The 26,739-nt window shown below is 35.8% G+C and overlaps 2 protein-coding genes across 5 annotated transcripts in view; both read left to right on the plus strand.

Annotated features, from left to right (window-relative positions):
• Positions 1 to 26,739, plus strand: part of pcca (propionyl-CoA carboxylase subunit alpha) — a 238,898-nt gene that overhangs the window by 168,925 nt on the left and 43,234 nt on the right. The window lies entirely within an intron of this gene.
• Positions 315 to 26,739, plus strand: part of vps8 (VPS8 subunit of CORVET complex) — a 158,313-nt gene continuing 131,888 nt past the window's right edge. For all 3 annotated transcript variants that reach the window (XR_007428212.1, XM_049470132.1, XM_049470133.1), the window contains exons 1-14: positions 315 to 543; positions 2,057 to 2,125; positions 3,293 to 3,423; positions 3,816 to 3,912; positions 4,665 to 4,697; positions 4,796 to 4,850; positions 9,552 to 9,676; positions 10,987 to 11,073; positions 11,172 to 11,239; positions 18,589 to 18,742; positions 19,707 to 19,766; positions 23,066 to 23,173; positions 23,945 to 24,025; positions 26,409 to 26,579. Coding sequence is in view for 2 of the 3 variants with exons in the window: in XM_049470132.1 (XP_049326089.1) it covers positions 469 to 543; positions 2,057 to 2,125; positions 3,293 to 3,423; positions 3,816 to 3,912; positions 4,665 to 4,697; positions 4,796 to 4,850; positions 9,552 to 9,676; positions 10,987 to 11,073; positions 11,172 to 11,239; positions 18,589 to 18,742; positions 19,707 to 19,766; positions 23,066 to 23,173; positions 23,945 to 24,025; positions 26,409 to 26,579 (1,314 nt within the window). In the remaining variant the exon portion in view is untranslated. The remainder of the gene's footprint in view (positions 544 to 2,056; positions 2,126 to 3,292; positions 3,424 to 3,815; positions 3,913 to 4,664; positions 4,698 to 4,795; positions 4,851 to 9,551; positions 9,677 to 10,986; positions 11,074 to 11,171; positions 11,240 to 18,588; positions 18,743 to 19,706; positions 19,767 to 23,065; positions 23,174 to 23,944; positions 24,026 to 26,408; positions 26,580 to 26,739) is intronic.

A 26,739-nucleotide genomic window follows, 5' to 3' on the forward strand; every position in this document is an offset into this window, starting at 1 on the left:
ATAAAAATGTATATTTTATTTATTTTTATATATTAAATGGCATTTTTAATTTATTATTAGATATTAATTAGCGTATTTATTTTTTAGATATTAAACTGTATATTCAATTTATGTTTAGATATGAAATAGCATATTTAATTTATTTTTAGAAATTAAATAGTTTGATTAATTTATTTTTAGATATTAAATAGTCTAGTTATTAAATAGTGTGTGTATAGTGTGTTTATTAGCATGTTTGTGTATAAAATTATTTTATTTTTATTTTATTTTAGTAATGGCGGGTGTTTGGGCGGAAGTGGTGTGGTGATGTCAGGGCTAAGAGTGACGCTGTTTCCGGGAGGAACAGGGCAGTGCAGTGGAGCTGAGGGTCTGTGCCAGTGTGTTTGTGTGTATTAGAGTATATTAATGGGTTAATATGTGTGTATTATAGTGAGTTAATGGGTTAATGTGTGTTAGTGTGAGTGTGTGATGATGTCGGAGTCTCCGGATACCCGCAGTCTGCTGTCTGCGTCCTCTCAGGTTAATCTGATGGAGATAGAGGCGGTGAGTCTGTGTGTTTATATTTATGCTGCTGCTGCTGCTGTTTGTATATTATAGATTGTTTTATATCTCAGCGGGTTCAGTATTTAGTTCTCTCTGACTGTATCACAAATAAATTGCCATGGTTAACAACAACAACAACAACAACAACAACAGCAGCAGTAATACTAGCTAGCTGCCCATGTTTACAGGCAACAGTGTGATATACAGTGTTATAAACTGTATAATAAACTCTATTTGTCATTGTTTATGTAGTTTCTGACACTGTATAATATATTTATTATTCAAAAATGCTAAGAAAAACCCTAAAAACATGGCAAAGGCAAAGAATTACAGTTGTCTATGTTTATAGAGAGCACTGTATCACATACTGCTCTGTATTAAAGTGCACAAAAGTACATATAGCAGCTAAAAAGCAGTAGCAACCATTATCCTTTTTTTCATATTTAACCATCACAAAGAGTCCATACCACACACAGAGTTTATTATGCAGTTTCTGATACAGTATGGACAATTTTGATGTTTAAATAAACTACTAACCTACATAAGTACAAAACTACATTATAAACTAACCAACAGTTGCAAGAATCTCCTTGGATTTGTGCATTAAATCGGTCATTAAATGTGTTCTGATCAAACTCAAAACTGGTGTGTTTTTATTTTTAAATATACTACACAATATATATATATATATATATATATATATATATATATATATATATATATATTGTGTAGTATTAATTTAAGCAGACTGTGTTTGTCTATTGTTGTGACTTAGATGAAGATCAGAACACATTTAATGAGCAAATTATGCAGAAATTCAAGTAAATCCAAATCCCAAAGGGTTCACATACTTTTTCTTGCAACTGTACTTAGGTTTTTGACACTGTATGGCACATTGCTCTCCACAAAAGATTGACAAAAATATATTTAGATTTCACTGTTCTGATTGGATATAAAGTCAACTTTTTCTTTTACACAGGGTTTACACATGTGTATTGCTACTATGAGTTTTACTGAAATTGCATTGAAAATATTAGCAGTACAATATGTTGCTGAAAGTCACTATGTTTTGAATAGTAAGCCCTGTATCACCACCATAGGTTACCTTATTTTAGTAGAAATGTTGGTTATCTATACTTTACTGGAGTAATCATTTATTTTTCAGACGACTCTTTACTTCTGCTCCTCACATTTTCACACAATTATCTGAACTTTCTACTCATTACATTTTAAAAACAGCCTGGTTACTCCTATTTCATTTAAGCTCGTTTTTATTCTGACTTCTCATCCTTCAATTTCATTTACAATGGGCATATATGCAGCTGAAACAAGGAAGAGCCTAGTGCATCCCAAATGTATTAACATTAACATGTTAATAATAGAACATTATAATCATTATGACTTTTAGAAGAAATGTGTTTTGGGAAGGGAGGGGGGGTAGTGCACTATAGGACTCTGTGGCACTGCCTAAGCTTTTGTTCTTAATGGAATTTTTAATCACCTTTGATCTCAGATTGATGATAAGGAGTTTGATATCCCTCAAGTGGACACGCCGCCTACTCTGGAGAGCATTCTGAATGAGGTGAGTTATTGTGAATAGCTGGCAATAAATAGCTGGAGGTTGGTTCAGATATACACACACTGAGTTTAGTGTACTCTTCTGGCCTAGAAGACATAGACACATACAGTACCAAAAGTTTGAACACTCCATCTCATTCAGTGTTTACTTCATTTGTGTATTTAATTAATTTTCTAAATTATAGATTTATATTATTAGTAATTTTTTTACTTTATTTAAAAAATAAAACAAAATAATACAGGTATAATATAGGTAGAATGTCTTACTTATGTGTATTACGTATGTGTATGCTTACAGAAAAAATGTAAAAAAAAAAAACTGGACACCATTTTGTCAGAAAATCCGTTTTTAGTTGTAGGTTTGCGGTTATTTCTTCCATTAAATACACATCCTTAACCCTTTCCCTCCATTGTTGTATTGAGGGGGGCTGTGGCTTTAGCCAGGAGACGGTAAGCGTTTTCTTAGCGATCAAATGAAGAATTTGTGCTATTAATATCTGCTTTCTATCTGTTACTTCCTCTGGTATAATTCCTAAAGTAAAGCATAATGGTTCTAATAGCAGTTCTATATTTAAGCATTTGTTTATTTCATTTTGTATGTTTTTTCCAATATTCTAATAATTTTGGGCAATCCCAAAATATGTGTGTATGGTCTCCTACCAAACCACAGCCCCTCCAACATTTATCTGATGTGTCTCTCAATTTTGATGATTAATATTATTATTTGAAGTGATTTGGGATAAAAAGTAGCAGCTATTGTTCAGCACCTCCAGGAACTCCTTCCGTCAAGACACTGAGAAAACTATTCCGGGTGACTCTCCCTCATGAAGACACTGAGATTAAAATACAGATCTTTGCAGAAATGTGCAGATCTGTCCTCAAAGATCTCTCCTCTGTCCTAAATGTGATACTTGGAAAAACCTAAAGTATGAAACACATTCTGGGTTGTTAAACACTTTTATTAGGAATAATTCTGTGTTGTGTTCCTGTAAAGCTTTAATATAATCTTTAATATTACATTTACAATGTCAAAAAATCATAAAAAGACAGAAAACACATTGAATGAGAAGAATGAGTGTGTCCAAAGTTTTGTCTTTAAATCTGGTATTATTGGAAGACCCATATGTTTAGATTTGTTTAATCTGTGTGTGTATGTCTGTATTTTTTGTAGCCTGAAGATGAAGATGAGCAGTTCATCCTGGAGGACACGTGTCTGCTGAGCACAGAAAACATTGACGCTCATTCCTGTGAGACCTCCTCTCTCGCCAGCTCTGACAGTGGAGACCGAGCACACCTGAAAAGGTACAAACAACACAAAAAGCGTTAACGGATGTGATTAATTAGGAATCAGTAATGGTTACTATTTATTTTTTTTAACGCAATTAACTAGGTCACTAAGTTTTACCCCAACTTCTGCCGTAATCTGCCCTGCCCCTGCCCAACACGCAGATTTATTTTTTGGCTGAAGCGGTTCACTTGACTAATCACAGTTAGTCACAGGATTTTGTTGTAATTATTATGATTTTGTTGATTGACACAACTAGAACCACGCATCAAAAGAGCTGGGATATTAAAACAAACTCAAGTTGCTGTATTTAGAGATGATAGGTTTATAATACATATAATACATATAATGCATATAATACTGTATTACACAACCTACTCAGTATGTATTTTTTTATTGTCTCTTCCAGGCGGAGGAGAGCAGTAGAGACTACCGCTACAGTTCATGGATCAGTTCTGAGACACAGTGTGCTGAAAGGCATCTCGGCTCAGATCGTCTCGGCTGCTGTGAGTATCTGTCTGTAAGAAGCATCTAAGGCTGATAACTGATAAACCTATCCTGTGTAACACAGGGAACTCTAGCTCTTCCTTTTCTTGAGTGGTCCTGATGAGAGCCAGTTCCATCATAATGTTTTTAATGGTCTTTGTGACTGCACTTGAGGATACTTTCAAAGTTCTTGAAATGTTTCCTTTCAGATTGACTGACATTAATTTCTTCTAAAAGTATTTTTTCTTTACTTAGTTGAGTAGTTTTCGCCATAATCTGGATTAGAACATTACTCAAATAGAGCTATTATTCACTGTATACCTGTAACTCTACCTCTTCACTACTTTACAATTGATCCTCTCAAACACTTTAACAGACAAGAAATTAAAGTATTTAACTCTTTAAGAGTACAGCACAGCTGTTAACTGAAAGCCTGAATTCCAGGTCACTCAACCTCATAAAGCTGACTGAGAAAATCCAGCCAAGATGTCCAAAACTGTCTAACCTAAGCAAGAGGTGCTACTTTGAAGAATCTTAAATATATAAAATGTATTCTGGTTTGATTAACACTTTTTTTGTTGTTGGCTAAATTATCCCATTTGTTTTTCTGCATAAATTGAAAAAAAAAAAGTCTTTATTTACAATACCACTGCATTTAAGGTGTGTCCAATTAATGTTAATATGTTTAAACATCTTCAAAAGGACATGTCATTTTACTGTACATGTAGCTATACTGTATTACTTATCCTCCTTTATTTTCTTCTCTTTTCAGGATAAAGTTGATGCAGGCTTGCCTACGGCCATCGTAAGCACTTTTCTGAGCTTGTTTTAAGGCAAATTCTTCAGTGTTTTTGTTTGTATTCTGTTCAGCTTGTTCTCTACTGGTGTTTGTTGTGTTTTTAGACAGTGTCCAGTGTTATCGCTGTGGGAACGTCACATGGCCTGGCCCTCGTATTCGGTGAGTGTTTAATACGTTTAATAAATGTTAATATCTTGTGTTTTTTAAACATTGAAACAGTATAGCAAAGTTTATCTCTGGCAGATTAACATTATTTAGAGCCCTATCATACACCTTGGTGTACCTATCTTACACGTGGTAGACTGAAAGTGAGGTGTGTTCAGTAAAATTTCTGGCGTGTTTCTATTTTGGTGGTGAAAAACACAGGTGCGCCACTGACTTATTAAAACCCTGACAACAGTCAATCATCAAGTCCATTCTTATAGGTGGTCCCAGTGCACTGCATACATCCCCGCGCATTAAACACAGAAATAATCACACTGCAGAGCACAAACAAAGCTTTTACATCAACAATAAACAGAAAAAAGTATAAAATAACATTGCTCTTCCCTTAAATGAGCTGTTGGCGTACCTTCAGAGTGTGAACCTGCAGGTCAATATCCTGTTGAATGTTGAGACGCAGAAAAGTGCCACGCTGTTACGATACGAACATGCCAAAGTCAGAGCTCACCTGCCTCTTAAAGGGAATGACAACTGACACACTTAATGGTTTATTTCACGTTATTCCCAAAATTAGTACATGCATTTTGCACGTTTTTAGCTGCGCAAGGCATATTTTTTGCGCTCTTAACGATACCTGATATGCTGACATGCCCCTAAATCATAAATCCAGCTCCGTAGTCCACAATTGACCAGTACACTATACATTGCTAAAACAGGGTCCCTAATAATGTAGCATTGCATGTTAAAATGCTGCTATGTAGAGTGATGAAAAATTAAAAACAGCAGGTTTAAGTTCATTTTTATGCTCTTCTGTTATAAATTATCTGAAATAAAGGTTTCAACAGCACTTTATTACACTTGGTATCTGTTGTCTTAGTTTACTACTTCTTCACACACTGCTGTAGTAAGTGTTATTAGTTTAATAAGTGTTAATATCTTCTGTTTATTTTAGAAATATGCAGAATATTAATTTTAGTAAGTTATATTCAGATTTTTCAGGCTAAGTGTATTAATTACAGAACTCCGTGTAATGCTGCAATACAAGAGTGTATAATAATAATAATTAGTCCTGCTTCACTGGATTCAGTTCAGTTCAGCACTGAGTGAAAAATCAATGTACTAATTAAGAGATGGCACAAGATCACTTCTTCCTTTCCGATACAGATAATTTGTGGGAAGCGCTTTAATTAAAGAAAAATAAAGATGGGAAGAAGAATATCTAAAAGGAGACCATCATATTGGCGTTCCCCAAGAGACGTGGATTATCTGCACATATATTACACACAGAGTGGTATATTTTAAAGTAACAGTTCTTATTATTTTGTTTCTAAACTGAAAGCAGAAGCATTTCTGCGTGTAGAAGAATTTGGATAAAATATTGTGTTTAATGGTACCAGTGTGCTGAAAACGTCCATCCCTGCTAAACCTAATACTGCATATTCATTCTAAAAACTGGGGTGTCTGGTCGGTTTTCGCTGGAGTTTTTCTTCTGGCCACGTCACACGTCTTTACGTACTTACGTCACGCGTACAGCCTCTAAAAGAGGGTCCAGCTCAGTTTTACTGAACGCAAACGGCTGGTGGAGCAATTGAGACTTCAGAAGATGAAACTCAGCTCAGTAGCTCATTCACTCATAGTAAAACAAAAGAAATGAAGAAGTGAAGTTACTGGCTGAGCGCATAACCTGGAATCAGATTCATCCCCTCTGAAAGGAGACCACATCATACCCACCCAGTTTAAAATGATTCTTCCGCATGCTCTGTGCAATTACCTATTCTCACCAGAGAGGGCCCTAAATCCCCCAAATCTCAAAAAGTGTCTTAGAAAATTACAATATTATGTTATAAGAACAACTGGTACTTTTGGCAGTGTGCCAAGTCCTGCTGGAAAATGAAATCAGCACCTCCATAACTAAGTTACTGTATTTTTTGTAGTTTATGTGCATGCTCTAAATATGCTACACTTTAATTTTGTGGGTTATTTTTGTTGTTTTTAATATTATTTATACAAATTAAGTAAGCTATTTGCATAAAAGTGTCAGAGCCCTTAAACGGTTCATTCTGAGAGGCACTGAAACTGGTGAGAACAGAGCTGGTGAGATCTCTTTATGTCTTTATATTTTGTTTAAGAACTTCATGAACATGTTTTATATAGACCACAGACCTGTTTTAACTTTTCTCTGGTTAATCCCAAATAAAATTATGTATTTTATTTTACTAATTGCATATTAGATATATGTCTACCACTCTTTAATTGTATTCTAAACTGTGTTGGACTGTCTCTCTCTCTTGACCTGTCCCTGGTGGAATGATCAGGAAAAGGTAAAGTATGAAGTAACAGAAAGATGCTGTATTAATGGCTGTGGATTAGCAGCATGCTACAGTCTGGCTGTGCTTGTTTGGAGCTTGGGCTGTAATATATATATATATATATCGTGGTTCCGGCTGGAGAGGATTTCTGTATTAATGGCATGGTCACAACTTGTCTTTTGGCTGCTAAGCTTGTGTTTCCCATCTGACTTTGCGTTTTCGTTACTTTAGTCTGGGTTCAGAACACTTAAAGGAGTAGTTCAGCAAAAAAAGAACAATGTTAACACAGTGTTTCCTATTGCAGCAAAGAAGACACTTTTGGTATCCAGTGTTTTCTATAGGTTAAAGCACTGCTATATTAAATGATGGCAGAGAGAGCTGAAAACGGCAGGATTAAGTTCATTTTTACACTCTATTAGCATATGTTAACGAAAATAAACGTTTAGCACTACTTATTAAACTCTTAGTTTACTACCTTCACACACTGCATGTTTTCTATCTGAAATATATGATAGCTGTTCAGTACTAGCATAGTAGCTTAGCCTGAGCATTTGTTGGTTTACCAAAAGTCTGGCTGGCTCTCTTTGGTTTTGATGTACTGTCTAAGAAATTGATCCGTTTTCTCAATCAAAATTTCTGAATCACATGAATGAATTAATGCTCTTTTTCTTAAACATGAAAGCAAATTTCCATTTATTTTCACAATACATTTAGATGTTATTTGATGTATAAATAGTAAGTACTGTATTTTACGGACTATAAGGTGCACCATATTATTTTTATTATAAGGCTCATTTTAAGCGACACTAGCAAGGAACCTTAGTTTCCTAAACTAAACAAAACTGTACTTCTTAAAAAACAATTATTTAAAAGTCAAACAAGTACTGGATGTTAATCTACACAGATTGATCTTCTGAAAACTGTATATTTGGCTGATTAAAGCGCTTCTGTTTATTTACAGTAAGCTTAGATTTCCAGTATTTTTTAACAGTTAGCAACAGCGCTTAACGCTAATAAATGCCGCACGACAGCGCTACATTGAGGAACCCTGAGTGTTTTGGTAACTCAGGGTGATACTGGCTAGCAGTTTGTGCCCCCTAGCTTGTTTTAACATGGTAATCGTACAAACTACAGTCCAATATACTCGCCTCTTAAAAAGGTAAAAGAGCTAGCGCTGCGGTTAGCGGCTAATGCTAATACTGCCTCCAGATGTATCTCAGCATATCTGCTGCACATTTCAGTGAGCATTTATATAATAACTATAATAACTCAAGACTGCAGTTTTGGAATTGGCACGATTTTCAGCTTTTTTTTTTTATTGTGCCAGATTTTCGTTTAACCCTTTTTCAGACCCTGCGTTCATTACAGTGGACATCATGCACTTTCTCACTTTTTTCAAATGTCAAAACACTAATTGAAACCTGTTTAATCAGAATAGACTATAAGTAAGGCAATGAAACAATAGCTTAGCCCCGCCCACTGACAGCACTAGAGCCAAAGAGGCAATTTAAAAGTGCTCATTTTTACTAATTGTATGTAATTTAAAACACTTTTTTTATCATGTTTATTGTAGAGTATTGTAGAGTATTGTAGAGAACAAAAAGGTCAATATAAAAAAAAAATAATAAGCACAGGCTTCCAATTCCATAGACATGAAAAAAAGTTATTTATTTTAGTTAATCAGATTTAATGCTAATATAGATTTTATATTATAATAATAATATAGTCTTTACACAGAAAACAGCACATTTATTATTATTATTATTAATTATTATTATTATTTTAACACTGACACATAATTCAGGTTTAAATAATATAGAGTTAAAGCTTAAAAAGCAGCATTTGAAGTTCACAGTTTGTCAAGCTATCATAATTCAGTTTAATTTATTTACTAATGCTGTTCTATTATGATAATTGCGTGTTAGCATCGTTAGCTGTGTAGCTTCAGTGCAGCACACCAGAACAAGTCTTGGCTGATGCTCTATGTTTGTGGTAAGAGGAAATCTGTGTTTTAGTGTTAGGTTTGCTGAACTATTGCTGTAAGTGTTTGTGTTTGTGGCTGAGCATGCTCTCATATGGTTTGATGTTCCCTGCTATCAGCAGGAGGTCTGGAGGAATGTATTTTTAATGTTATGTTGTTCCGTTTTCTCATGAAAAGCCTGTTTTTCACCAGGTTCTGGTGTTTTTGGTGTTTATCTCTGCTGGCTGTGATGTGTGATGTGTGATGCTAGAATGAAAGAGGGCATCACTCTTCTTTTCCTGTTATGGATGATATGCTGAAGATATGCGTCTCTAACCTGTGATATTTCCTTTGCCTCAGAATCTCAGTGACACAGTTCACAGATGTATTATGGGTTAAATAATACAGATTTTATTGTGGTTATTTCAGATCAGAACCAGGCGCTGAGGCTGTGTCTGGGTACCACGGCGACGGGGGCGGAGTATGGCGCAGTGTCTGCTCTCAGTATCAACCAGGATTGCACACGACTGCTGTGTGGCTTTGCTAAAGGACAGGTGCGTATAAATTACAGACAGACATTTTTCCGGACTGAATAACTGAAATAACAAAAAAAAAGTTCATATTCATATAGTTTTAACAGTTCAGAAATCAATATTTGGTGGAATAACCCTGGTTTTTAATCACAGTTTTCATGCATCTTGGTATCATGTTCTCCTCCACCAGTCTTACACACTGCTTTTGGATAACTTTATGCTGCTTTACTCCTGGTGCAAAAATTCAAGCAGTTCAGTTTGATTTGATGGCTTGTGATCATCCATCTTCCTCTTGATTATATTCCAGAGGTTTTTGGTAAAAAAAAAAAAAAAATCATAATTTTTAAGTGGTCTCTTTTTTTTTTTTTTTTTTTTTACCTGAGCTGTATATATATTGTATCGATGAATTAAACACAAAGTGATCTATTTTAAATGTTTATTTCTTTATTAAAATCAGTATCTCAGAAAATTAGAATATTATATAAGAGCAATAGGTACTTTTGGCTTTCATTTTGGATGTGGATTTCATTTTCTAGCAGGACTTAGCACACTGCCCACACTGCCAAAAGAACCAATGTATGGTACTTCCTAAAATGTCTAAAATGAAAGTTTCTGATCTTTCCACTTTGCCAAGTACATTATCAGTCAAAAGTTTGGACACACGATGGAAAGATCCGGCTCATTCCAAATCACCATCTCAGTTGATCAGGTGTAGATCGGGGTATTGTGGAGGACAAACACTTTTTGTTTTTTTTTTCATATTTCTCACTTGTTTTCATCACTTTATGGTTGTTCTACGTACATTGTAGAAAAATAAATGAAGATATAAATATATTTAAAAAATGAGTGTGATGGTGTGTCAAAATACATTTATTCAAAATAAAATCATAGCAGAATCATTAAGCCAAACCAAAGACATTAAGGGATCGTATGCAAAGTACAGATACAGATACAGTGCACTGTATCTGTTTAATTACACAAATATCATATCAGTGAAAATGTCAGCATTTAAAAGAAAATAAATACAGAAGGTGTTTAGTTTATCTTGCTATTAAATGCAACAGTTTTAACCTCTTGTTTAGAAAAATGAACACTGACCCACATGCACCCACATACACTTTTTTAATGACACAATTACTTATATTACTAATAGCTCCCCCTTGTGGAGAATCTGTATTCTGCTAAATAGTAGTGAGTGAGTAATTTTTTTTATTTATTTTTTATGTGTGTTATTAGCAGGTTGGAAAATTCTTAGACTCATTTTCTGCAAGTCTGTTAACCACCCTGGTATACCTTCACACTGTTAACTGACTCCTCCCACTCTCCCTCAGATCACCATGTGGGATTTGGCCAATGGGAAGCTCCTTCGTACCATCACAGACGCCCACCCACCCGGGACAGCTATTCTGCACATTAAGGTAAATTTTATGGTAAATTTGGGTAAGAAAGTGAATGAATCAGGTGTTAAAGGTTTTTATTTTTCATTTTTGCTCTTCATTTCTCTTTTCTTTTTCAGTTCACAGATCTGCCGACGCTGGCTGTGTGTAACGACAGCGGCGGATCAGTGTTTGAACTTTCATTCAGGTATGAAAACACCACACACACCTACTTGCCTTTTTATTGTCTTCCTGTCTGTCTGTCTGTCTGTCTGTCCTGTCTGTCTTTTATTCTGTCTGCCCATATATACATCCTTCTATCAGTCTTTATAGATGTCTGTCTTGTCTGTCTGTCCTGTCGTGTCTGTGTCTACTATTACTGTTATGTAATATATACATTGACAACCCATTTTTTTCTGGATATATCTCTGTCTGTCTGTTTATCTGTGTTTGCACATCTGTCTATCTGCCAGCTATTCATCTACCTGTCTGTCTGTTTACTACTTGTATGTCTCTCTGTGTTTCTCTATGCCAGTCTTTCTTTTTAAATGTCTGTCTATCTTTCCCTCTGTCTGTCTTTTTGTATAACTTTGTCAGTATTTCTGTCTAACTTTCTCTCTGTCTTTCTGTCAAACGTCTGTCTAATTGTCTGTCTGTGTTTGTCTTTTTGTCTCTCTGTTGGTCTTTCTGTCTATTTTTCTCTCTGTCTGTCTGTCTTTTGTCTAACTTTTTCTGTCTGTCTTTCTGTGTAACTTTCTCTCTGTCAGTCTTTCTGTCTTTTTTCTTCTCTGTCTGTCAGTCTGTCTTTCTCCCCTTCTGTCTGTTTTTCTCTTTGTCTCTCAGTCTTACTGTCTGTATCTCTGTCTGTGTGTCTTTCTGTCTATCTCTCTCTATGTCTGTTGGCCTGTCTCTCTTCCGATTATTTTTCTTTGTTTATCTTTCTCTCCCTCTGTCAGTCTTTATGTCTATCTTTCTGTCTGTTTGTCTGTTTTTCTGTCTATATTTCTGATATAGATCATATATATATATAGATCTGTTGCTCTTTCTGTCTGTCATTCTCTATGTCTGTCTCTCTGTCTTAGTTTAGAAACTGTTATCTGTGTTTATCCAGCAGAATCTCAGAAATCTGTCTCTCATCTCTGCCACAGTTGTAACTGCTGGTGTTGTCAGGCAGGGGGCAGTAGATCACCACAGCCAGTGTCCTCCTCCTCCTCTTACAATCACATTTAATGTCTTATAATACGCTTATACACAACATCTCTGCTGTTATTTTATATGTAAATGTAATATATGGTAATATATTGTATTGGGCTTGGTGGTAAACCTGTGCTGGTTACTGTGTGTTTGAGCCTGGGCTTTTAGCCTGAGGCAAAATCTTATTGCTTTTTTTTCTTATTTATGTTCTGTATAGCTTAAGCTGTGGATATTGCATTTTAATTAATGCTGCAGGCTAATATATGAGGGCTAGAATATTTTCTGAGAAATGTAATTTAGTAATCCGATGAGTTTGATAATCAGATTTATTTAAATAAAGGGCCAAACAATTGCAGTAGATCTAACTGAACTATAACACAGCTTGCAGTGGAGGCTTTGTACTATTCCTGAAAACCTGAACAAAATGTTTTTAGAGGGTGCAGGCACATGCCAAAAGTCATGGGCAGCTTCTGGCTAGAACTCTCCATATCTGAATCATCTTTAAGTCTAAGTCTATGTTCACATTACCAGGCTGAAATGAATCAAATGTGATTTTTTGTGCAATGTGGATCAGATCTGATTTTTTTCATGGCTGTGTGAACGTGCCAAATCCGATTTCTTTCAAATCAGATTTGACTCACTTTCATATGTTGTCCTAAATCGGATATGTATCAGATCCATGGACATGCGGCATGAATGTGAATGGTCAAAAATGAATTCATGCGTCTTTTTGCTTTTACCATAGACTGTGTATAGCTGAACAGAGCATCGTCTCTCAAAAGTGAAGCCACCACAGGTCGGGCGCCCCCTGCTGTTCGGTTTCAGAAAGCTGTGTAACTCCACCCATCCCCATAGGTTTCAATGGCAAAACAGACAACTTTCAATCACGTTTTTTTCTAATATACTGTAATTCTACCTCCTTTATTTAAATGCAGCAGCTAGTGTAACCTCTGCTTATATTGTCAAATTTTTATATCTCCACAGAATTCGTTTTTTAAAACGTTATTCAGCTCTATTCAAAAAAGGTGTGGTTATTGTAAAAGGGCTGGTTATGGGCGGGACCAATAACAGACCGTCAGCTCCGCTCCGCCCCTCTCTGCAGCCTGTGACCTCGAGGCAGCACTCAGGGGCGGGGTTATTTAAATGAGTAGGCTGTCTCTCCACAGTCTTTCTCCCTCCTCTGGTCTCTACTGCGCAGACTCGGGTTTCAGGATCGCCAACATGGCAGAAGATTTTGGCTTCATTTTCATTGAATGAATGGGAACAACGACACGGTGTCCATCTTTTTTTACAGTCTCTTGCTTTTACGCATTAGCATTAGTGCTACACGCCTCTCTCTCATACCCACAACACATCTTTTGGTGCAGCTGTGCAGCTATAGCTGCAAAAACAGCAAAAGCAAACCGCCTGTGCTTTTTTCACCTCCTCGACCTGAGCATGAACTTCAGAGCAGCTGTTTACTCTCCACTCCAGCAAAAGATGCTCCACATATGAGCTGCTAACTCATCCATTTCCCTTTATAAAGCTACCAGTTGTCTCTCTAATATGAGTTTTTTTGTTGTTGGTGAAGAAGGAGACAATGTTTATACAGGTATTAATGTGAGGATGTGAGGCGCTCAGGGACAGATTCGTTCACATTACACACAGAGACAGATCACTTACATTCGTGAAGTGAACCCTCGAGATTCGAGCATCAAATTCAATGAAGCAGGAATAAACACAAGGTAACCACATGGCCTCCATCCACATGGTTGGGCACGTGCTTGTAAACGTGGGCACATGTGGAAAGCTGTGCTCCTCAGACCAGCACAGATTTGCAGCGCAGATATTTTCAGTTACAGCTGAATTCACGCTTTTAATCCCAGAAAAATGCTCTTATTTACCTTTTTAAAAAAGCCATTTAAATCATGGGTTCTGCATTGTTTAATATCGTGATATATATATCTTCGAAAAAAAAGAACGTTTGCAATGTCAATTTTTTCCAATATTGTGCAACCCTGATATAGAGTATCACAGAATCACAGTATTGTAATGTGATATCGTTGTCGTGGGCAACGTATTTTGATAATATCATATCGTGAGATACCCTGTCATTCATTCGTTTATCAAGTCATGTGGCTCGCTCTCTCACCTCATACCTCATCTGATTTCACTTTACACCAGGTTTTTTTTTATATATATTTTTTTTACCATAACCACAGCATGCTATTTAAGGTGGTGTTATTTAAGGTGGCATTCGCACAGTGTTTTTGATATGCTGGTTTGTTGTGGGTGTGTTTGTGGGCGGGGATCAATATGTGCAGAAACTCATTCCAACATGAAAGCTGATAAGCAGACACTGTGAGCGGGGTTTTGATCTTTTCATCATTCAGAGGCTGAAGAAAAGACAGTTTTGGGTTTTTAATCAGAGTGGCTGGAGTCCTGCTGTGTGTTTTCTAGTTGGATAGGTGGTGCAGCTCTGGATGTGATCTGAAAGCAGCGATTACTTCTCCTCCATTTACTTTCAGATCTGTGAGACTGAATCAGAGACACGGATTCTACTGTATGAAGCGTTCGCATAAAATAAACCTGATATGAACTATGTGGAGAGACGTCATGAGACACCTTGATGCTTAATCATTATCTATTCTGAAATTAAGGGTATTAAAAAGATTTTTCCCTCTTTTTTTTTTGGAGAAACTGTCTCAGCATAGAGACTGTTCAGAATAGAAGGCTTTCTACTAGATTTTGAAACATTGCAGCGAGGATTTGATTTGCATTCAAGCCATAAAAGAGTCTTAAAAAGTTGTATAAATAAAATACATGAAATAGTCGGACCCCAGGGTAACTTCTAAGCAACTGAAGGCCTCTCTCACATTGGCCACAATGTTAATGTTCATGAGTTCATGATCAGGAGAATAGTGAACTTTGTTGCTCATCTGCATATAGAAAGAGGAAATTCTGTGGACGCATAAGACCAAAATAGAACTAAAAGAAGAAGAGCTTAAATGAATAGTGTTATATTTGGAGAGAAAGGAAAGCATAAGAACCTTGTCCCATCAGTGAAACATAGTTTGGATCTGTTTTGCTGCATCTGTATAATATTATTATTTATTTCACTATAATATTTTTGTCTATTTTGTTAAACTGGGTTTTCTTTATCTAATTTTAGGACTTTAGGAATGTGAAAATCTGTTGTTTTATGTCATATTTATACAGAAATATAGAAAATTCTGAACGGTTCACAAACCATCAAGCGCCACTGTAACACCTCTGAAGTTAATTTGTTTGTTTGTCGTGACAAAAAAAATGGGAAAGTGTGTTTTCAGTGAAACTTGGGTCAGTGTAACGATTAGCAGTTTAATTTTCTAGTTTTCAAAAATAGAAAATTGGGTATAAAACTTAATCATTTTTTTTTATTCAGTATCGGAAAATTAGGATATATGGGGAAAAAATGAATTGGTTTTCATCCAATTTTTTAATTACATAGTTTTTCAAGAAATTTCAAGAAATATGAAAAGGTGAATCTTCTCTCGATTTTCAGATCTGTCCATTTTTGTATCTTGTAGCACAAATCTGATGGTATAATCCTTGCAAAATTTCCTGAAATTCTGTTTGTGAAGGGCAGAAATGAAAAAACTAAAATTGAAAAAATGGATGAAAACTTATTTCATGTACACTAAACTACATAAAAAACAAATAATGAGTTTTTACATCCAATTTTCTATTTTTGCATTTAGCCTCAAACAGTCAAAAAATGAAATAAATGTTAATAAATGTTACACTGACCGACTTGGTTTGATAAGATCATTTTTTTTGCAATTGGTTGCAAGTGCTTGCCTGTAATCGATAAGAAAAAGATGCAAAAAGAACATCCAGCCTTAACAATAAAGCAAAGTGAAAAACCCTGCTAATAATGTTCACTTTCATTCATTAAGACCTGCGCTAGCCTTTAACTCCCATGGTGGCAGATTTACACCACTGAAATCTGTCGATTTCTTTCTATTCAGTTTTGAGTAAAATGAACATTGTTGTTTTACTCTATAAACTACAGACAAAAATAAAAATAAAAAATAAAAATACAAATATTGTAATTTAGATTTTATTTGCATAAAATGAGAAATGGCTGAAATAACAAAAAAAAAAGATGCAGAGCTTTCAGACCTCAAATAATGCAAAGAAAACAAGTTTATATTCATAAAGTTTTAAGAGTTCAGAAATCAATATTTGGTGGAATAACCCTGTTTTTTAATCACAGTTTTCATGCATCTTGGCATTATGTTTTCTCCTCCACCAGTCTTACACACTGCTTTTGGATAACTTTATGCTACTCACTCCTGGTGCAGAAATTCAAGCAGTTCAGTTTGGTTTGATGGCTTGTGATCATCCATCTTCCTCTTGATTATATTCCAGAGGTTTTCAATTTGGTAAAATCAATTGATCACAGATATTAGTGCATGTGGTATTGCATGCATTTATAATGAATTGTAATTGGATTTATCACCAGTGGAAGCCCTGCATTCAGATCAGTGGATGTTTTATCTCCCTTTAGATTTGAAGCAGTGACTGATGTTGTGCTTTCAATGCTTCTCTTGAATCTCCACCATAACAGAGACCTGTGTGTGCGTGTGTGTGTGTGTTTGCTGAGTGATGTAGCTGCTGTTAGTCGTTTTTGCCCATTTACTGTCCACTGCTGTCACACAGAAGAGAGTAATGGGTTTGTCTGCAGTCTGCTGAAGGCCTTTCACATCATTTTGTTCTGACCTCTCATTTATTATCCTCTCTCTATCTTTTTTTTCTATGTTCTTTATGTGTTTTTTGCCTTTTTGTCTGTCTGACTCTCTCTCTCTCTCTCTTCAAATTCTGTTCATTTTGACACAACATACTATCATACAGCTCTGGAAAAAAATAAGAGAGACCACTTAAAAATGATGAGTTTCTTTGATTTTACCAAATTAAAAACCTCTGGAATATAATCAAGAGGAAGATGGATGATCACAAACCATCAAACCAAACTGAACTGCTTGAATTTTTGCACCAGGAGTGAGTAGCATAGTGAGTAGCAAGTTATCCAAAAGCAGTGTGCAAGCCTGGTGGAGAAGAACATGATGCCAAGATGCATGAAAAATGTGATAAACAAAACAGGGTTATTCCACCAAATATTGATTTCTGAACTCTTAAAACTTTATGAATATGAACTTGTTTTTTTTTATTTGCATTATTTGAGGTCTGAAAGCTCTGCATCTTTTTTTTTGTTTGTTATTTCAGCCATTTCTCATTTTCTGCAAATAAATGCTCTAAATGACTGAAATATTTTTATTTGGAATTTGGGAGAAATGTTGTCTGTAGTTTATAGAATAAAACAACAATGTTCATTTTACTCCAACATAAACCTATGAATAATAAAATCCGAGAAACTGTTTCAGAAACTGAAGTCTGGCTACAATATTATTGTAATTTTAATACGATTAAATGCCTCTGACATAATTTCATTTTTAATAGCGCAACAAAGCAATTATATTCTTTTTAAAACAAAAAAAAATAATTGATTATAGTTTTGTAGATAATTATAGAAAAATATAATTTTCCTCATCTACTGCAGTCTGTCCACACTGTGCGAATGAACAAATAAACACTGGAGACAATAACACAATTATTGTAAAATATTATTATCTGCTTTTTTATTTTCTCTTTATTTTAGCAATGACCTTATTACTGCTTATCACTTCATCTGTCTGACCTCTAATTCTTCTCCTCACTGCTGAAACTGAGATTTTGCTAGTCATGTTGAGCTGAGCTAAAGGCTAAAGCTGTTGCCATGTGGGTCAGCCAGACGTAGAAGGAAATAGGAATAGGAAACAGAGATCATTGCTTTCTGACTTCATCTGTAATTTCTCTAAGGAAACTAATAGTACTTTTAATAGTTACAGAGTTCTCTGTGTTTTATCAGTCTTTTTCTAGTTATTATGATGATGAAAGTGGTATTACACACCTTACTGCTGTAGGTGTGTAAGTGTGTAAATAGTGCAGTAGAGAGTGTAACAGCAGTAACACCATCGCTTCCAGCACTGCTTTACTACAGACAAAGGCTTTGGAAATTATCATTTCAAGCTCATAAGCTCATTTCCATTGCTACAGACCAGCTGTGAGCTGTTGACCAATGGCCTTTCTTACAAAATACAACTTTTGTTCTGTTTTTTTTTTTGTAATTATTTCTATTAAAAGCTCTGGCAGTTCACGTCTAACTGGTTTTTGTACCATTTTAGGTTATTGACTGGACATAAAGAGCTTAAATGGCAAAATAAACTGTACAAACTGAAGCTTTTCTAAAGGTTTATTGATATTTTCCTCTCTCTTTCTCTATGTGTGTGTGTCTGTGTGTAGGAGAGTGATGGGGATGAGGACGTGCGAGTCTCGCTGTTTGTTCAGTGGCAGTAAGGGTGAGGTTTGCTGTGTGGAGCCGCTGCATTCAGGCCCTGAGCTTAAAGACCATCCCATCACTCAGTACTGCCTGCTGGCCATGGCTTCACTCACCAAGGTCTGATAAACACACACACACACACACACACACACACACACACATACATATACATATACACACTAACAATGCACCTGTTAGGTTTTCCTCTTATACACACCATTGTTTTCCTAAGGCTACAAGCGTTAGCCAACCAGATCCTCTACATCGATTAGGACCAAATTGCGTAATTGTTCTTTTTGTCAGCACATTGTTGGCTTAAAACAGTTATAAATCAATATATATATATACACATGTATTAATCTCAGTGTCTTCATGAGGGAGAGTCGCCTGGAAAGGTTTTCTCAGTGTCTTAAAGGAAGGAGTTCCTTGAGGTGCTGAACAATAGTTGCTGCTTTTCCTTCCTTTTTCCTTTTCCTTTTTCCAGCTCATCCCAATTAAATCACCTCAAATCATCATCTCAGTTAATCAGGTTTAGATCAGGGGATTAATGTGGAGGACTGACACTTATTTAATAATTCCATTTAAAATGTTTCCCTTAATTGTTTTTAATATTAATGTCTTTAAAATTAATCTGCAATATAGAAAATGAATTAAATACAGGTATAAAGCATAAAACCATTGAACGAGAAGATGTGTGGCCAAAATTTTGATTGGTACTGTAGACACTCTATTGCTGCAGATCCTAGCATGCAGTTGTGTGTGTTTCAGGCAGATATGCAAATGATTTCAGGTGTGGTCTGATTACACACTGGGTCTTCACCCACTACCCTTTGTAAAGGTACTTAGAGGTTAATTTAGTAGTAGGTAGTGTACCTCCTGGTGAGAGATCGTCAGACTGAGAGGAACAGGAAGGTACTTTCAGTCTTCACTTGCAAACGTGGACTAAAACCTTATTCATTTTAGTGACTCACTGTTAATGTGCACTAATAAAGCAATTTGTTTCTCTCTCTCTCTCTCTGTCTCTCACTCTCTCTCTCTCTCTCTCTCTCTCTCTCTCTCTTTCTTTCTTTCTTTCTCTCAGATTCTAGTGATCGGACTGAAGCCTTCTTTAAAGGTCTGGATGACCTTTCCATATGGCAAGGTACTTTATAAACACCAGCCTTCTCTGAGTGTTTATGTACTATATATAAACTGTATGTATCTGCTTTAAAAGGCCCCCTTGACCGTTGACTAGAGCTTAGTTACCTGCCTAAATGGAATACAAGTACATTGTTTTTTTTTGCACTGTAAGGCGCACTTAAAATCCTTTAATTTTTGCAAAAATCTGTAGTGCTCCTTTTAATCCGGTGCGTCTTGTATGAATGTATGAATCTTTTAATATGAACTTTTATTAGTCAGGTATTAAGGAACAATAAAGCTTCTCCACTGAAGTACAGCGTTATACAGGAGTTTCAGTTTAATTCTCCAGCAGTATTAGCATTAGCCGCTAAACACATTAAGCACTAGCTCTTTGGCTGTTCAGATGTGAGTATTATCAGCCTGTAGCCTGCTGCTAACCCTGGCTAGCACTGCTGGAGCAGCATTAGCATTACTGTTAGTGGTTAGCCGCTAATGCTAATGCTCTAGCTTTAGTGGAAATCTGGAAATCTAAGCTTACTGTAAATAAATGGAAGCACTTTACTCAACCAAATAAACAGTTCTCAGGAGAAATATCTGTGTAGACATAGCACTCATTTAAACTGTCCAACTGGTCTTAAATGTTTTTTTCAACCTCAGTAGTGCAATTCTGATTACAAATGTCCCATAGTATTGCTATCTAGATTAAATTGCTATCATACATTAAACAAAGCAGTGTTTTTTTTAATCATTGATTTGCCTCAGTAGTCTTCCTTTGTCATAGAGTATCTTCAGTAGTTCTATTCTAATTGCCAATTTACCTCAGTATGGCTTGGGTGTGTGTGAAAATTCATGGGATGCAATGAGAGTGTATCTGAGTATATCTGAAATGGTGTGCATAAGCATCCCATTCATTTTTAATGGACAATAAGTTGTGCTTGTAGTGATTGAAGTTTTTACAAAAACGTTCATCAGTTCAAAAAATAGTTTTTAAGCCCACATCATCTCTCTCTCCTTTATCACTCTATTTTCTCCCATTTTCCATCGTCCACTTTCACCACGTCGGCCCTCTCTGCTTTTTGGCCTCCTGTGACTTTACCATTTTAAGAAAACGGCACATTCCATTCAACTCATTTCTCCAGATATAAGCTGTCCAAGAGCACAAAGCGTGCTGCCTCTCTCTCTCTCTCTCTCTCTCTCTCTCTCTCTCTCTCTCTCTCTCTCTGTCTCTCCCTCTCTCTCTCTTATATAGTTCTATACAGAGAGCTCCATAGAGGGTTGTAATTATTTTCCTCAATAGCCCTTTCTCTGCACAACCTTCCATTAGACTGGCAGCTACAGAAAGCCTGTTCTCCTGTGTTTCTCTGAGTCGCTGAGACTCTGGAACCATAAAGCAAAGTGAGATCCGGTCAGACGTCGTGTCCTCTGACCGAGACTCGTTGTTCTTTCATGTCGGAGCGAGAAAGAAAAACAAAACAAAAGAAAAGCGGAACAGAGGAGTCACGTTCTCCTCATGTTCCTCATGTGGATTGTCCTTCATTGCCCTTGGAGGAGCTTTGCATTTGCATACATTTCTTAACGTTTTCATGTTCGCCCAGAAAAAAGAGGAGAAACGTACAGCTTATGAAGACTACATTCTTCCTCCAGTCATTTTTCGTCGTTTTTGCTCTGATTTTTTTTTCCCATGAGGGGATCAGTTTCTGATATTTTAATGAATATCAATTACTATGCATTAATCTTTATCGTATATATACACATACAGGGGTCAGACAATGAAACTAAAACAACTCTCATTTTAGTGTGGGAGGTTTCATCATGGCTAAATTGGAGCAGCCTGGTGGCCAATCTTCATTAATTGCACATTGCACCAGTAAGAACAGTAAGAGTGTGAAGGTTCAATTAGCAGGGTAAGCGCGCAGTTCTGCTCTAAATATTGCAATGCACACAACATTATGGATGACATACCAGAGTTCAAAAGAGGACTAAATGTTGGTGCACGTCTTGCTGGAGCATCTGTGACCAAGACAGCAAGTCTTTGTGATGTATCAAGAGCCACGGTATCCAGGGTAATGTCAGCATACCACCAAGAAGAACCAACCACATCCAACAGGATTATTTTCGAGATATCAATTCCATTCCAATTGTAAAACGTGCATCATGATCGGGAATTGTGGGCTTATATACTGCTTTTTGATCGGACGTAAAAATTACGTACAAACTTCTTTAATGTCTGATTTTTTCCCATTGGAATTAATGGGGAGAAATGTGCGAGTCTCAGTTTTTGAGATATGAAGACCAGAACTGTGTGGAGGAGCTGCTGGACAAACCAGCTGCTGCTCAAAAGTTTGGGAACCCCGCATGTCCAGAGCAACCTAGCGTCCAAATACATTATAATGTGATTTATGCAAATACATTATTTAGCAATCACCTTTCAACACCATAGCAACCAGCCCAGATACCATAACAACCACCCCAGATACCTTAGCAACCTAGCGCACATAGCTGCGCGATGTATTTGCAACGTGCAAACACATTATAATCTGATATATGCCAGTACATTACCTAGCAATACCTTAGTAACCACCACGAACACCATTTGAAGGATATTTATTACTTCCTGACTGACTGACACCCTTTATTTTGAAATGTGCAACATGGCTGCCTTACCTCACACTGTCTATATCATAAAATGAGTATTATTTTTTTGTATTTAAATTTATTTTTTTAATATCATAACAGTGGGCTAAAAAGCATGTTTAATCATATTATAAAAGTACCTCAGCAGGGTTGTTCAGTGGGTTAAAATGAGTTTAAGCTTGTGTAAATAGTATTTGTTAGCCACCTGGAGAACAGCATAGATTTAAAATTACTTTGAAATTGGTGTAGAACATATACATAGATTTCTTTGCACTCTTCTGTAAAACCAATGTGAGAGAATGTCTAATAAATGTGCTTGGTCCTCGATGACTGTCACTTTCAACTGTAACAGTAAAGAAAATATGTTGGGCAATACAGGTTTTAAAACCTTAATTTTAAATCCTGGTCTACTTGCAGCAGGTAGGGATGCAAAACGATATCGTAATGCTGGCGGCACTACTACAACAGTGGTTAAGCTCCTTTAAAACCCATAATTTTAGTTATGTATCAGTTTTTATTCGTTTTTAGTGTATAAAGTTATACTGGCCTCCGTAAGTTATAAATGTGTATATCAGCGTTGGTTAGATAAGGCTATGGATAAGGCCTCTTTTAGATAAAGAATTTGTGCTGACCAGTAGTTCTCTGCATTAAATGTATGATTATTTTTATTTTTTTTATTTTTTGCAGGCTGACCCTGCCAGTGTGCCTCAGTTGGCGTGGCAGTTTGTGGCTGTACAGAAAGCAGTGAACCCCATTCTAGCCTTCTGCAGAGGAGACACTGTCCACTTCCTACTGGTAATCGTTCTTGTCTTTTACAGCGAGTGAGTTATAGCTACAGTAGTGCTATGTTATTCATAGATTTACCTCAGTAGTGCAATTCTAATAGCAAAGTTCCCATAGTATTGCTATCCTAACCATAGATTATCCTCAACAGTGTTATTCTAATCATTTATTTGCCTCAGTAGACCTATTCTAATTACCAATTTACCTCAGTGGTTCTATCCTAATCATAGATGTACCGCAGCAATGCTGTTTTCTGAGAAGTCCTATTCTATTTACCAATTTACCTCAGTGGTTCTATCCTAATCATAGATTTACCTCAGTAGTTCTATCCTCATCACAGATTTACCTCAGCAGTACCAGCAATTACACATTTCCCATAGTATTGCTATTCTATATATCGATTAACCTCAGCAGTGTTATTCTATTCATTGATTTTCCTCAGTAGTCCTGTTCTGATTAACAATTTACCTCCGTAGTTCTATCCTAATCATAGGTTTACCTCAACATTTATAATCTAATAACAAATTCCCCGTAGTATTGCTATCCTAATCATATAGTTACCTCAGCAATGCTATTATAAAATCATTGATTTGCCTCAGTAGTCCTCCTTAGTCATAGCGTCTGGTTCAATTTAAAATGTAACTTATACATTTAAATGTAATTGTTAGTAGTTTAAGTATTTCTTAAATTAGGGTAATGCTGGCAACTTAGAGCATTTAGAGGAAATTTTGAAATTATGCTAATGATTACACTTGAAACGTGTGTTTTTGTGTACACTCTAAGGTCAAGAAGGATGAATCTGGAACCGTCCATGTCATCAAACAGCGACAGCTTCAACTCAGCTGTGACCTCATCAGTCTGACTGTGAGTTCTCCACTCTTTATTTTATCGTCAATGATGATCAGTATATTTAGAGTACTTTTAATGCAGGTTATTTTAAATAAATTGCTATGTGAATTACTGTGTTTTTGAGTTTTTATTGTTTTGTTGGTTTGTTTTTTATTTATAAATGCTGTGGAAATGTTAAGAGAGCAATTACATCTAAACACAAACCTACCAGACCACTGTGTTTAGTATAAATTTATACTGATATTATAATATTGTCTCCTTTTCGCACTTCGAATATTTCGAATATTACTGTTTTCAATTTAAAAGAAAAAATATTATGTACTGCTGCTTTAAATGTCCAGTATGCGGTATACTGTGATACTGTAGTATTAAAGGGGCACTAAACTGATGTTTTCTGTCTCCACCCTTAGCATACAAAAAATAGGATGGGTAGTCTGGTAGGAGCACTGGGAGATGTATGGGTTTAGGGGCATCTCAGCCAATCAGCTGCAGCTCCGCCAATCAGCAGTATGCCTCTAATAGCGATAAGACCAATATGGTTGGATGTCAGCAGGGGGCGGGATTGCTGATTCATTGATTTGCATATTGTTTGTGTCTGCATACCAAAGGACAGAGAAACATCATCCTCACCTATAGCAGAAATGTCAGAAATTACCACAATAAAAGCGATTTTTAAAGGTTAGGAAAGGTTTCTAAAAATTTTAAGCAGGACTGGTATGTTTTTATTACTTTAAATGAACACATTTTAGCTAATAATTAAAAACGTATTGTTTAGGGTTTAGTGCAGGGGTCACTAATAGGCAGACCGCGGTCCGGGTCCGGATTGGAAAACGTCTGGGTCCACCTATTAGTGACCCCTGCACTAAACCCTAAACAATACGTTTTTAATTAATAGCTAAAATGTGTTAATTAGTAATAAAAACATACCAGTTCTGCTTAAAATGTATATAAACCTTTCCTAACCTTTAAAAAACAATAAACTACTGCGAAGGATTTAATTCTGACAGTGTTCATTTAAACTTTTCTTGTCTTTACGGTTTACAGTACGTGCTTTAATGCGGCGCAGTAAACTCACAGACCAATCACATTTGCTGTAAGATCACCAAACGCTCTCCTCAGCCAATCAGATCTGTCCAAAACGCGGAAGGGTGGAGCCACAAACATGCGAAGCAGATAGTGAGAAGCTGCAGTCAGAGAATAAAGCAAGAAAAGAAAAATTCAGATGGTGCGCACCAGAAAAAGTAATTGAAATACTAGTTCTCTAAAACATACTAACTGTATTAATATTAAATAAAATTAAAACACTATTTTTCTGGCCAAGTTCAGCAAGTATTTCTCCATATATTGTGCGATTTGTCATTTATGTAATTATCATGACAGACAGGCCTAAATGTAATATGAATAAAATCAAATAGAATAAATCTAGCATATTAATGCACATTAATAGACTCAATATGTTGAATTAATTAGGGTGTTTCCCTTTATTGTATAATAAGTCAATAATGTAAATAATGTAATAAGAACAGAAGTGGGGAAGCAGCTTTTTGTTTTTATGCTCCGAAGAAATAGAACAGTTTACCAGTTGAGATCAGACAAGCATCATCAGTAAATAGTTTCAAAAATCAGCTTAAGACATATTTCTGTAAACTTTGTTTTAATAATTAATTCACGTTTAATTTTGTAATTTGTATAATTGTATAATTTTTATTGTATTTTTGTTTTTGTCCTTTTATCTAAATGTTCCTTTTATTTTTAATTTTACTGTTTTTTTCTTTTCCATTTTCCTTTTTTATTAATGTTTGTATGAAAGATGCTATATAAATAAAGTTTATTGTGACAGGACTAGGGGTGGGCGATTAGCCCTAAAATAATATCACGATATTTCATGGTATTATCGCGATAACGATACTTTTGGCGATACGACAAAAAAAATAAAGATATTAAAGAAATACAAGAATTTTTACAGATTTGTAACAGAACTCCAAAAATCTCCATATATCCAGGATTGAAGTAAAATAAATGATAATCTGTCTCTAGTAGATATTTTATAGGAAATTAGAAATGTGTGATTTTTTCTTTTGCTAAAAACAGCTAAAAAGTAGAACCCTGATGTGATAATTAGGGGTGGGTGTTATGGCACCATATTTCAGGGTATAATATCGTTCACAATATTAAAAAATGTTGGCGATATTATTGCCTACGATATGATATATGGCACCTAGACAGGACTATTTAAAACAAGAAATATTGTTGCAATAAACATAATAGTATTTGTAGCTGACAAAACTACTAAGCTAGTTAAAAATGACGACGGCCTCTATCTGGACTGTACTGAATTCTAATTTAATACCCCTGGTTTAGTGGATGTTTAAGTAAATATTGTGATGTTAAATTTCAGTGGCTGAATCCGCGCACGCTGGTTCTGATGGACAGCGCGGAGAAGCTGCACGTTCTGGATCGAGCCAGTCAGGAGGAGCTGGAGATGCTGGACCTGTCAGAGGCCCAGCTGGTCTACAACAGCAGCCACTTCAAATCCCTCGCTACAGGGGGCAACGTCAGCCAGGCACTGGTGAGAAACTCCCGGGGCTAAAGGTCATCTGAGGGTCATGAAGTTCTGATGTAACAATTATTATTAGTTTTAATCAAAGCAGGTTTAATCTTTTTTTTTTGTGGCTCATCAACACAAAAACACACAAATCACATAAAACAGATAATCACAAAAAAATACA

This window comes from Astyanax mexicanus, chromosome 21 (assembly GCF_023375975.1).
Source record: "Astyanax mexicanus isolate ESR-SI-001 chromosome 21, AstMex3_surface, whole genome shotgun sequence".
In the NCBI taxonomy this organism is placed as follows: domain Eukaryota; kingdom Metazoa; phylum Chordata; class Actinopteri; order Characiformes; family Acestrorhamphidae; genus Astyanax; species Astyanax mexicanus.